The following is a 13,568-nucleotide window of genomic DNA, read 5'->3' on the forward strand; positions in this document are numbered from 1 at the left end:
GGGGCGTTCCCCCGTCCACAGATCTGCAGTCTGATGCGTGGTGGGATTGCTGAAAGGGGCGGAGTCAGAGTGGGTCACCGCATCATTGAGATCAACAGCCAGAGTGTGGTCGCCACACCCCATGAAAAAATTGTCCAGGTCCTGTCCAACGCAGTGGGAGAGGTGAGCTCACAAGTATTACATGTTGAATGCTGTCATGTAGACCAGTGTTTTTCAACCTTTTTTGAGCCAAGGCACATTTTTGTCATTGAAAAAATGCGGAGGCACACCACCAGCAGAAAACATAAAAACATTAAACTCAGTAGCTGATATTGACAATAAAAAGTTGTTCTCGCAAGTTTTGTATAAGAATTCAAACCATAACCAACCATGCATGACTATAGCTCTTGTCTCAAAGTACCGTCACATCACGCTGTGACTTATTTGGGGTTTTTTGGTGTCTTCCTGTGTGTAGTGTTTTAGTTCTTGTCTTGCGCTCTTATTTTGGTGGCTTTTCCTGTTTTGTTGGTATTTTCCTGTAGAAGTTTCATGTCTTCTGTACATTGTTGATTGTCATGCCGTGTTCGGATGTAATTTGTGGACGCCGTCTGCGCCACACGCTGTAAGTCTTTGCTGTCTTCCAGCATTCTGTTTTTGTTTACTTTGCAACCAGTTCAGTTTTAGTTTTGTTTTGCATAGCCTTCCCTAAGCTTCAATGCCTTTTCTTAGCGGCACTCGCCTTTTGTTTATTTTTGGTTTAAGCCAGGGGTCGGCAACCCGCGGCTCTTTAGCGCCGCCCTAGTGGCTCTCTGGAGCTTTTTCAAAAATGTATGAAAAATGGAAGAAGATGAGGGGGAAAAAATATATTTTTTGTTTTAATATGGTTTCTGTAGGAGGACAAACATGACACAAACCTCCCTAATTGTTATAAAGCACAATGTTTATATTAAACATGCTTCACTGATTCGAGTATTTGGAGAGCGCCGTTTTGTCCTACTAATTTTGGCGGTCCATTAACTCACCGTAGTTTGTTTACATGTATAACTTTCTCCGACTTTCTAGGACATGTTTTATGCCACTTCTTTTTCTGTCTCATTTTGTCCATCAAACTTTTAACGTTGTGCATGAATGCACAAAGGTGAGTTTTGTTGATGTTATTGACTTGTGTGGAGTGCTAATCAGACATATTTGGTCACTGCATGACTGCAAGCTAATCGATGCTAACATGCTATTTAGGCTAGCTATATGTACATATTGCATCATTATGCCTCATCTGAAAGTATATTTGAGGTCATTTGGTTTCCTTTAAGTCATCTTAATTCAATGTATATCTCATGACACACTATTTGTATGTAATATGGCTTTTAATTTTTTGCGGCTCCGGACAGATTTGTTTTTGTATTTTTGGTCCAATATGGCTCTTTCAACATTTTGGCTTGCCGACCCCTGGTTTAAGCATTAGACGGACGCCTTTTTACCTGCACGCCGTCGTCTGCATATTGTGATCACAACAAACCATGTTCCCGACATCTACAAAGCAATTAGCTACCGGCTGCCACCTACTGATATGGAAGAGTACAACATGGTTACTCTGCCGAGCTCTCGACAGCACCTGCACATTTGCAGATTATTATTACTGGTTTGCAAAAAATATTTTTAACCCAAATAGGCGAAATTACATATTCTCCCACAGCACACCAGACTCTATCTCACGGCACACTAGTGTGCCGCGGCACAGTGGTTGAAAAACACTGATGTAGACCACAACCTCATCTGGGACACTTGTGGACAATCACATATTCTTTCCTTTGAACCTCATTTTTTTTTTTAATTGAAGTTACGCACGTTTCTCTTAATTATTTTCTACCATCCAGACCTTGGACACACCCACCTCATATAGGCAGACACATCAAATGATCCATCTAACACAGGGGTCGGCAACCTTTACCAGTCAAAGAGCCATTTTGACCAGTTTCACAAATTAAAGAAAACATTGGGAGCCACAAAAATCTTTTGAAATTTAAAATGAAATAACACTGCATACAAAGTTATTTTTTTGCTTTGTGCTATGTATAAACCAGGGGTCTCAGACACGCGGCCCACACCTTAATATGAAAATTGTATGTTAGTGCGACCCGCGGGTTTTATATGAATGGCGCTTGACGGTGTCATACTTGCCAACCCTCCCGATATTTCTGGCAGACTACGAATTTCAGGGCAACTGTCCTCTCAAACATGCCGTGATGGTACAGCATTTAGCGCCCAGCATTTAGCGCCCACTACAACCAATGTGCCGGCCCAGCCACACGTTGTGTGGGGCTTCTGCTTACTCTCGTAAGTGACAGCAAGGCATACTTGGTCAATAACCACACAGGTTACACTGACGGTGGCGGTATAAAAAACTTTAACACTCTTACTAATAATGCGCCACACTGTGAACCCACACCAAACAAGAATGACAAACACATTTCGGGAGAACATCTGCACCGTAACACAACATAAACACAACAGAACAAATACCCAGAATCCCATCCATCCATCCATCCATCTTCTTCCGCTTATCTGAGGTCAGGTCGCGGGGGCAGCAGCCTAAGCAGGGAAGCCCAGACTTCCCTCTCCCCAGCCACTTCGTCCAGCTCCTCCCGGGGGATCCCGAGGCGTTCCCAGGCCAGCCGGGAGACATAGTCTTCCCAACGTGTCCTGGGTCTTCCTCGTGGCCTCTTACCGGTCGGACGTGCCCTAAACACCTCCCGAGGGAGGCGATCGGGTGACATCCTGACCAGATGCCCGAACCACCTCATCTGGCTCCTCTCGATGTGGAGGAGCAGCGGCTTTACTTTGAGCTCCCCCCGGATGACAGAGCTTCTCACCCTATCTCTAAGGGAGAGCCCTGCCACCCGGCGGAGGAAACTCATTTCGGCCGCTTGTACCCGTGATCTTGTCCTTTCGGTCATAACCCAAAGCTCATGACCATAGGTGAGGATGGGAACGTAGATCGACCGGTAAATTGAGAGCTTTGCCTTCCGGCTCAGCTCCTTCTTCACCACAACAGATCGATACAGCGTCCGCATTACTGAAGATGCCGCACCGATCCGCCTGTCGATGTCACGATCCACTCTTCCCTCACTCGTGAACAAGACTCCGAGGTACTTGAACTCCTCCACTTGGGGCAGGGTCTCCTCCCCAACCCGAAGATGGCATTCCACCCTTTTCCGGGCGACCCAGAATCCCATGCAGCCCTAACTCTTCCGGGCTACATTATACACCCCCGCTACCAAACCCCGCCCACCTCAACCGACGCACAGAAGGAGGGGGGGGGATTTGGTGGTAGCAGGGTTGTATAATGTAGCCCGGAAGAGTCAGGGCTGCATGGGATTCTGGGTATTTGTTCTGTTGTGTTTATGTTGTGTTAAGGTACAGATGTTCTCCCAAAATGTGTTTGTCATTCTTGTTTGGTTTTGGTTCAAAGTGTGGCGCATTATTAGTAAGAGTGTTAAAGTTGTTTTATATGGCCACCGTCAGTGTAACCTGTGTGGCTGTTGACCAAGTATGCCTTGCTGTCACTTACGTGTGCAGGTAGAAGATGCATAAAACAGGAGGCCGTAGAGGGCGCTAAATGCTGTATCATCATGGCACGCCCTTATTATTATTGTAAGGGTGAAAATCGGGGAATATTTATCCCGGGAGTTTTCTGCGAGAGGCACTGAAATCCGGAAGTCTCCCGGGAAAATCGGGGGGGGGGGGGGGGTCGGCAAGTATGCAGCTGAGCCGCATCAGAGTGATCAAAGAGCCGCATGCGGCTCCGAAACGCGGGTTGCCGACCCCTGATCTAACCAAAGACTCTGCATCATTGCATGTACATCGCAGTCAGTGGCAGACCGGGGTGGTGGTTTCTTTCTTTAAGAAGGGAAACCGGAGGGTGTGTTCCTACTATCGTTGGATCACACACCTCAGCCTTCCTGTTAAGATCTATTCAGGTGTACTGGGAAGGAGGGTACGCCAGTGTGGTTTTGGTCCTGGTCTTGGAACTGTGGACCAACTCTATACTCTCCGGCAGGATGTTTAAGGGGTCATGGGAGTTGGACCAACCCGTCTACATGTGCTTTGTCGACTTTGATAAGGCTTTCTACCGTGTTCTTTGGGAAGTCCTGTGGAAAGTGCTCAGTCATTATGGGGTATCAGCCGCTCCCTGTATGATCAGTGTCAGAGCTTGGTCTGCATTGCCGGCAGTAAGTCGGACCCGTTTCCAGTGAGGGTTGGACTCTGCCAAGGCTGCCCTTTGTCACCGGTTCTGTTCATAACTTTTATGGATATAATTTTTATGCGCAGTCAGGGCCTTGAAGGCATCTGGTTTGGTGGCTGCAGGATCAGGTCTATGCTTTTTGCAGATGATGTGGTCCTGATGGCTCCATCTGACCATGATCTTCAGCTCTCACTGGATCGGTTCGCAGCCGAATGTGAAGCAAACTGGGATGAAAACCAGCACTTCCATGTCCGAGTCCACGGTTCTCTTGGGGCAGGACGATATCCTGCCCCAAGAGGAGGAGTTCAAGTACCTCGGATGTCTTGTTCACGAGTGAGGGAAGAGTGGATTGTGAGATCGACAGGCGGATCGGTGCAGCGTCTGCAGTAATGCGGACCCTGTATCGGTCCGTTGTGGTTAAGAAGGAGCTGAGTCGGAAGGCTAAGCTCTCAATTTATTGGTCGATCCAGGTCCATATCCTAACCTATGGTCATGAGCTTTGCGTTATGACCGAAAGGACAAGATCACGGGTACAAGTGGCCGAAATGAGTTTAGTTCTTCGGGTGACTGATAGGGTGAGAAGCTTTGTCATTCGGGAGGAGCTCAGAGTCAAGCCACTGCTCCTCCACATCGAGAGGAGCCAGATGAGGTGGTTCAAGCATCTGGTCAGGATGGTGTTTAAGGTAAATCAGACCGGTAAGAGGCCACGAGGAAGACCCAGGACACGGTGGAGAGACTATGTCTCCCAGCTGGCCTGGGAACGCCTTGTGATACACCGGGGGAGCTGCATGAAGTGGCTTGGGAGAGGGAAGTCTGGACTTCTCTGCTTAGGCTGCTGCCCCCGCAACCTTGCCTCGGATAAGCGGAAGAAGATAGACGAATGTCATGTTTCAGATCCACATGAATATTAAATATAAATATGAATATGTTGTCATGTTTCAGATCCACATGAAGACGATGCCAGCAGCCATGTATCGCCTGCTCACGGCCCAGGAGCAGCCAGTTTACATTTAACTGCCGCACGTTTCAAAGCTTCTATTGTCTGGTGATGGACCTAAGTGAGTTATGAACATTATACATTATCTAACCCCCCGCGACCCAGAAAGGGACAAGCGGTAGAAAATGGATGGATGGATGGATGTTTTAAATACAAACTATAATTATTCATAAACAGGGTTTAATACAAACTATAATTATTCATAAACATGTTTTTATACAAATTATAATTATTTATAAATATGTTTTAAATACAAACTATTATTATTAATAAACATGTTTTAATACAAACTATAATTATTCATTAACATGTTTTAATACAAACTATCATTATTCATGAACATGTTTTAATACAAACTACCATTATTCATAAATATGTTTTAATTCAAACTATAATTATTCATTAACATGTTTTAATACAAACTATCATTATTCATAAACATGTTTTAATACAAACTATAATTATTCATAAACATGCTCCAGACCCCCCGCGACCCAGAAAGGGACAAGCGGTAGAAAATGGATGGATGGATGGATGTTTTAAATACAAACTATAATTATTCATAAACATGGTTTAATACAAACTATAATTATTCATAAACATGTTTCAATACAAACTATAATTATTCATAAACATGTTTCTATACAAACTATAATTATTCATAAATATGTTTTAAATACAAACTATTATTATTAATAAACATGTTTTAATACAAACTATAAGTATTCATTAACATGTTTTAATACAAACTATCATTATTCATAAACATGTTTTAATACAAACTATCATTATTCATAAACATGTTTCAATACAAACTATAATTATTCATAAACATGGTTTAATACAAACTATAATTATTCATAACTATGTTTTCAATACAAACTATAATTATTAATATACATGTTTTAATACAAACTACCATTATTCATTAACATGTTTTAATACAAACTATAATTATTAATAAACATGTTTTAATACAAACTATAATTATTCATTAACATGTTTCAATACAAATTATCATTATTCATAAACATGTTTCAATACAAACTATAATTATTCATAAACATGGTTTAATACAAACTATAATTATTCATAAACATGTTTCAATACAAACTATAATTATTCATAAATATATTTTAAATACAAACTATAATTATTAATAAACATATTTTAATACAAACTACCACTATTCATAAACATGTTTTAATACAAACTATAATTATTCATTAACATGTTTTAATACAAACTATCATTATTCATAAACATGCTCCAGACCCCCCGTGACCCAGAAAGGGACAAGCGGTAGAAAATGGATGGATGGATGGATGTTTTAAATACAAACTATAATTATTCATAAACATGTTTTAATACAAACTAATTATTCATAAACATGTTTCAATACAAACTATAATTATTCATAAACATGTTTTTAATACAAACTATAATTATTCATAAACATGGTTTAATACAAATTATAATTACTCATAAACATGTTTTAATACAAACTATAATTATTCATAAACATGGTTTAATACAAACTATAATTATTCATAAACATGGTTTAATACAAACTATAATTATTCATAAATATATTTTAAATACAAACTATAATTATTAATAAACATATTTTAATACAAACTACCACTATTCATAAACATGTTTTAATACAAACTATAATTATTCATTAACATGTTTTAATACAAACTACCATTATTCATAAACATGCTCCAGACCCCCCGTGACCCAGAAAGGGACAAGCGGTAGAAAATGGATGGATGGATGGATGGATGGATGGATGTTTTAAATACAAACTATAATTATTCATAAACATGTTTTAATACAAACTAATTATTCATAAACATGTTTCAATACAAACTATAATTATTCATAAACATGTTTTTAATACAAACTATAATTATTCATAAACATGGTTTAATACAAATTATAATTACTCATAAACATGTTTTAATACAAACTATAATTATTCATAAACATGGTTTAATACAAACTATAATTATTCATAAACATGGTTTAATACAAACTATAATTATTCATAAATATATTTTAAATACAAACTATAATTATTAATAAACATATTTTAATACAAACTACCACTATTCATAAACATGTTTTAATACAAACTATAATTATTCATTAACATGTTTTAATACAAACTATCATTATTCATAAACATGCTCCAGACCCCCCGTGACCCAGAAAGGGACAAGCGGTAGAAAATGGATGGATGGATGTTTTAAATACAAACTATAATTATTCATAAACATGTTTTAATACAAACTAATTATTCATAAACATGTTTCAATACAAACTATAATTATTCATAAACATGTTTTTAATACAAACTATAATTATTCATAAACATGGTTTAATACAAATTATAATTACTCATAAACATGTTTTAATACAAACTATAATTATTCATAAACATGGTTTAATACAAACTATAATTATTCATAAACATGTTTTTATTACATCTTTATGTTGCTTCTTTTCTTCTGCTTGCAGGTGAGCTGGAGTCTCTCCCAGCTGAGTTGGGCTGACAGGTGAGGTCCACCTTGGTCACCATGCCAGCCAATCACAGAGCTCATACGGATAAAAAGAAATTCATCACAATTCAATCACAATTACTCAATTTTATTGATTCTTTTTTCTCCACTCTTGTTTTAAATAAAACTTTACTCATATGTTAAACGTTTTCCAAAAAAGTTATTGATGGCATTTTTTTCTTTAGCCATGTGTTGATGATATAGTTAATGATGGCATTATCTTCTTTAGCCATGTGATGATGTATCATGATGGCATTATTTTTATCCATGTGATGATTTATCATGATGGCATTATCTTCTTTAGCCATGTGATGATGTATCATGATGGCATTATCTTCTTTAGCCGTGTGATGATGATACATAATGATGGCAATATCTTCTTTAGCCATGGGATGGTGATATATCATGGTGTCATTAGCTTCTTTAGCCATGTGATGATATATCATGATGGCATTAGCTTATTTAGCCATGTGATGATGATATATCATGATGCAATAGATTCATTAGCAATGTTATGATGATATATCATAATGGCATTAGCTTATTTAGCCATATGATGATGATGTATCATGATGGTATTATCTTCTTTAGCCATGTGATGATGATATATCATGATGGCATTAGCTTCTTTAGCCATGTGATGATGTATCATGATGGCATTAGCTTATTTAACCACATGATGATGATGTATCATGATGACATTATCTTCTTTAGCCATGTGATAATGATATATCATGATGGCATTAGCTTTTTTAGCCATGTGTTGATGATATACCATGATGGCATTAGCTTTTTTAGCCATGTGATGATGATATATCATGATGGCATTGTCTTCTTTAGCCATGTGATGATGGTATATCATGATGGCATTATCTTCTTTAGCCATGTGATGATGATATATCATGATGACATTATGTTCTTTAGCCATGTGATGATGATATATCATGATGGTATTAGCTTATTTAGCCATGTGATGATGGTGTATCATGATGACATTATCTTCTTAAGTCATGTGATGATGATATATCAAGATGGCATTAGCTTATTTAGCCATGTGATGATGATATATCATAATAGCATTAGCTTCTTTAGCCATGTGATGATGATATATCATGATGGCATTATCTTCTTTAGCCCTGTGATGATGATATATCATGCTGGCATTATCTTCTTTAGCCATGTCATAATGATATATCATGATGACATTATCTTCTTTAGCCATGTGATGATGATATATCATGCTGGCATTATCTTCTTTAGCCATGTCATGATGATATATCATGATGACATTATCTTCTTTAGCCATGTGATGATGATATATCATGATGGTATTAGCTTATTTAGCCATGTGATAATGGTGTATCATGATGACATTATCTTCTTAAGTCATGTGATGATGATATATCATGCTGGCATTATCTTCTTTAGCCATGTCATGATGATATATCATGATGACATTATCTTCTTTAGCCATGTGATGATGGTATTAGCTTATTTAGCCATGTGATGATGGTGTATCATGATGACATTATCTTCTTAAGTCATGTGATGATGATATATCATGATGGCATTATCTTCTTTAGCCATGTCATGATGATATATCATGATGACATTATCTTCTTTAGCCATGTGATGATGATATATCATGATGGCATTATCTTCTTTAGCCCTGTGATGATGATGTATCATGATGGCATTATCTTCTTTAGCCATATCATGATGGCATTATCTTCTTTAGCCCTGTGATGATGATATATCACAATGGCATTAGCTTCTTTCGCCATATGATGGTATTAGCTTCTTTAGCCATGTGATGATGATATATCATGATGGCATTGTCTTCTTTAGCCATGTGATGATGATATATCATGATGGCATTGTCTTCTTTAGCCATGTGATGATGCTGCACCAGAACTGCTTTTAGTGTGTGTGTGTGTGTGTGTGTGTGTGTGTGTGTGTGTGTGTGTGTGTGTGTGTGTGTGTGTGTGTGTGTGTGTGTGTGTGTGTGTGTGTGTGTGTGTGTGTGTGTGTGTGTGTGTGTGTTTACAACAAATAACAGAAAGAAAGTACGTGTATCTATGACTCTGGCAATATAAACTATTTATTTAGTACAGTATACAGTATAGTATACAGTACACTACATTTACAGTATACAGTTAAGTATATTTACAGTATGCAGGACAGTACATTTACAGTATACAGTTAAGTACATTTACAGTATACAGGACAGTATGTTTACAGTATACTGTCTAGTACATATATTGTATACAGCAGTGGTCCCCAACCACCGGGCCGCGGCCCGGTACCGGTCCGTGGATCGATTGGTACTGGGCCGCACAAGAAATTTAAAAAATTTAAAAAATATTGTTTTTAATTTTTTTTAATTAAATCAACATAAAAAACAGAAGATACACTTACAATTAGTGCACCAACCCAAAACCTCCATTCCCCATTCACACTCATTGTTTCTTTCTGTTATTAATATTTCTGGTTCCTACATTATATATCAATATAGATCAATACAGTCTGCAGGGATAAAGTCCGTAAGCACGCATGATTGTATTTTTTTATGACAAAAAAAAAAAAAATTCAAACAAGACAAGAAGCAAGGAATTAAACAGAGACAGAATTCAATTTAGCTCAATTGAGGAGAAACGCGTAGACACTGTACCCTTGCACAGTGTCGTCCCACGCTCTGACAAAAGATTGTACGCCTCCTCTTTTATTTGGACTTTCCCTGATTACATGGCAACAGCTGTTTCTAAGGGAGGGAGGTCGTAAACAGCCATCACCTTTGGTTACAAAACAGTTGTTACGGCTACTCCCCCCCCCCCCCCCCCAACCCCCATCCCCCACCCCTCGGTCCGTGGGACAAATTTTCAAGCGTTGACCGGTCCGCAGTTACAAAAAGGTTGGGGACCACTGGTATACAGTACAGAACATTTACAATATACAGTTAAGTACATTTACAGTATATAGGACAGTACATTTACAGTATACTGTACAGTACATATACTGTATAGAGTACATTTACAGTATACAGTACAGTATGTTTACAGTATACAGTAGAGTACATATACTGTATACAGTACATTACATTTGCAGAACACAGTCCAGTACATATACTGTATACAGTACATTTACAGTACAGAGTACAGTACATTTACAGTATACAGTTCAGTAGATTTACCATACATAGTACAGTACATTTACAGTATACAGTATATGTAGAGAAGATGTATTCTATTGGCTGTTGTGTGTTTGGGTTGTTATATAACTATTCCTCTGTAATAAATGTATTATAAACACAACGTTGATCATACAAGTTGTCTTATATTTGCTCATGTGACAGCAAGAAAACAGATATTGTGCTGTTACTGCTCTATTACACCCTAATTACTGCTCTATTACTGCGCTATTACTGCTTTATTACACCCTGACCACTGCTCTATCGCTGCTGTATTGCTGCTTTTCTACTGCTCTGTTACAGCCTAATTACTGCTTTACGACTGCTCTATTACCGCTTTATTACTGCTCTATTACTGCTTTATTACTGCTCTGTCGCTGCTGAGTCTTCCCAGCATTCTGAATGTAAGTGAAATGTTAAGAAAATGTGTCTTAAGACGAAAAATGTTTTGTTTTTGTGCCTGTTTGCATTTCTCTGTAAGAATATTTACTTGAATAAAGGACTTTGGATTCATGCATTCTAAAATATTTTCACAATACTTGTTTGGTTTTTTTGTTCCAAATATGGATGTGATATTTGGCTTTGATGAGTATCAATACTACAACATGTACAAACCCCGTTTCCATATGAGTTGGGAAATTGTGTTAGATGTAAATATAAACGGAATACAATGATTTGCAAATCTTTTTCAACCCATATTCAATTGAATGCACTACAAAGACAAGATATATTTGATGTTCAAACTCATAAACTTTATTTATTTTTTTGAAAATAATAATTAACTTAGAATTTCATGGCTGCAACACGTGCCAAAGTAGTTGGGAAAGGGCATGTTCACCACTGTATTACATGGCCTTTCCTTTTAACAACACTCAGTAAACGTTTGGGAACTGAGGAGACACATTTTTTAAGCTTCTCAGGTGGAATTCTTTCCCATTCTTGCTTGATGTACAGCTTAAGTTGTTCAACAGTCCGGGGGTCTCCGTTGTGGTATTTTAGGCCTCATAATGCGCCACACATTTTCAATGGGGGACAGGTCTGGACTACAGGCAGGCCAGTCTAGTACCTGCACTCTTTTCCTATGAAGCCACGTTGATGTAACACGTGGCTTGGTATTTTCTTGCTGAAATAAGCAGGGGCGTCCATGGTAACGTTGCTTGGATGGCAACATATGTTGCTCCAAAACCTGTATGTACCTTTCAGCATTAATGGTGCCTTCACAGATGTGTAAGTTACCCATGTCTTGGGCACTAATACACCCCCATACCATCACAGATGCTGGCTTTTCAACTTTACGCCTATAACAATCCGGATGGTTCTTTTCCTCTTTGGTCCGGAGGACACGACGTCCACAGTTTCCAAAAACAATTTGAAATGTGGACTCGTCAGACCACAGAACACTTTTCCACTTTGCATCAGTCCATCTTAAATGAGCTCAGGCCCAGCGAAGCCGACGGCGTTTCTGGGTGTTGTTGATAAACGGTTTTTGCCTTGCAAGGAGAGTTTTAACTTGCACTTACAGATGTAGCGACCAACTGTAGTTACTGACAGTGGGTTTTTGAAGTGTTCCTGAGCCCATGTGGTGATATCCTTTACACATTGATGTCACTTGTTGATGCAGTACAGCCTGAGGGATCGAAGGTCACGGGCTTAGCTGCTTACGTGCAGTGATTTCTCCAGATTCTCTGAACCCTTTGATGATATTACGGACCGTAAATGGTGAAATCCCTAAATTCCTTGCAATAGCTGGTTGAGAAAGGTTTTTCTTACACTGTTCAACAATTTGCTCACGCATTTGTTGACAAAGTGGTGACCCTCGCCCCAACCTTGTTTGTGAATGACTGAGCATTTCATGGAATCTACTTTATACTCAATCATGGCACCCACCTGTTCCCAATTAGCCTGTTCACCTGTGGGATGTTTCAAATAAGTGTTTGATGAGCATTCCTCAATTTTATCAGTATTTATTGCCACCTTTCCCAACTTTGTTGTCACGTGTTGCTGGCATCAAATTCTAAAGTTAATGATTATTTGCAAAAAAAAAATGTTTATCAGTTTGAACATCAAATATGTTGTCTTTGTAGCATATTCAACTGAATATGGGTTGAAAATGATTTGCAAATCATTGTATTCCGTTTATATTTACATCTAACACAATTTCCCAACTCATATGGAAACGGGGTTTGTACTACAATATGTACTCTTCAAAGAGCAATGTTTGATTGGTGTTTTCTATATGAAACAAATACAAACACAAATTAAAGCTGCAAGCAGCGATGGACGGGACCGACTTTGACGGCACATAAAATCCAAACCGGAGCAGTAATTAAAACTCTTTCGTCAACTTTTAATCAGAAGGGTTCAATCTCTCCCCTGTGCTAGTTTGAAGCCGACACGACAAACGTGCTCAGGGGAGATAAGTTTTGAATAAAGGTGACCGGTTTTTACAAAACTTTTGTTTTGAAGGGGGAATTGCAAACTTCCTGTTGGAAGTTACAGGCAGTTTTGTCTGAGTTTTCTTCCTAGGAGCAGTTGTGTCTGTGTTTTCTTCCTAGGGGGCGCTAGAGCGCAATTTTGAGTTTTGGGGTTGGTTTT

The 13,568-nt window shown here is 38.5% G+C and overlaps 1 protein-coding gene across 2 annotated transcripts in view; it reads left to right on the forward strand.

Annotated features, from left to right (window-relative positions):
• The window catches only part of apba1a (amyloid beta (A4) precursor protein-binding, family A, member 1a), a 52,320-nt gene extending 43,142 nt beyond the window's left edge, over positions 1-9,178 (forward strand). For both annotated transcript variants that reach the window (XM_061980479.2, XM_061980481.2), the window contains 3 exons: positions 22-162; positions 5,165-5,280; positions 7,746-9,178. In XM_061980479.2, coding sequence (XP_061836463.1) covers positions 22-162; positions 5,165-5,236 — 213 coding nt within the window. In that variant the 3' untranslated portion in view covers positions 5,237-5,280; positions 7,746-9,178. The remainder of the gene's footprint in view (positions 1-21; positions 163-5,164; positions 5,281-7,745) is intronic.
• The last annotated feature ends 4,390 nt before the right edge of the window (positions 9,179-13,568 follow it).

Source organism: Nerophis lumbriciformis, linkage group LG20, assembly GCF_033978685.3.
Source record: "Nerophis lumbriciformis linkage group LG20, RoL_Nlum_v2.1, whole genome shotgun sequence".
Taxonomy (NCBI): Eukaryota; Metazoa; Chordata; class Actinopteri; order Syngnathiformes; family Syngnathidae; genus Nerophis; species Nerophis lumbriciformis.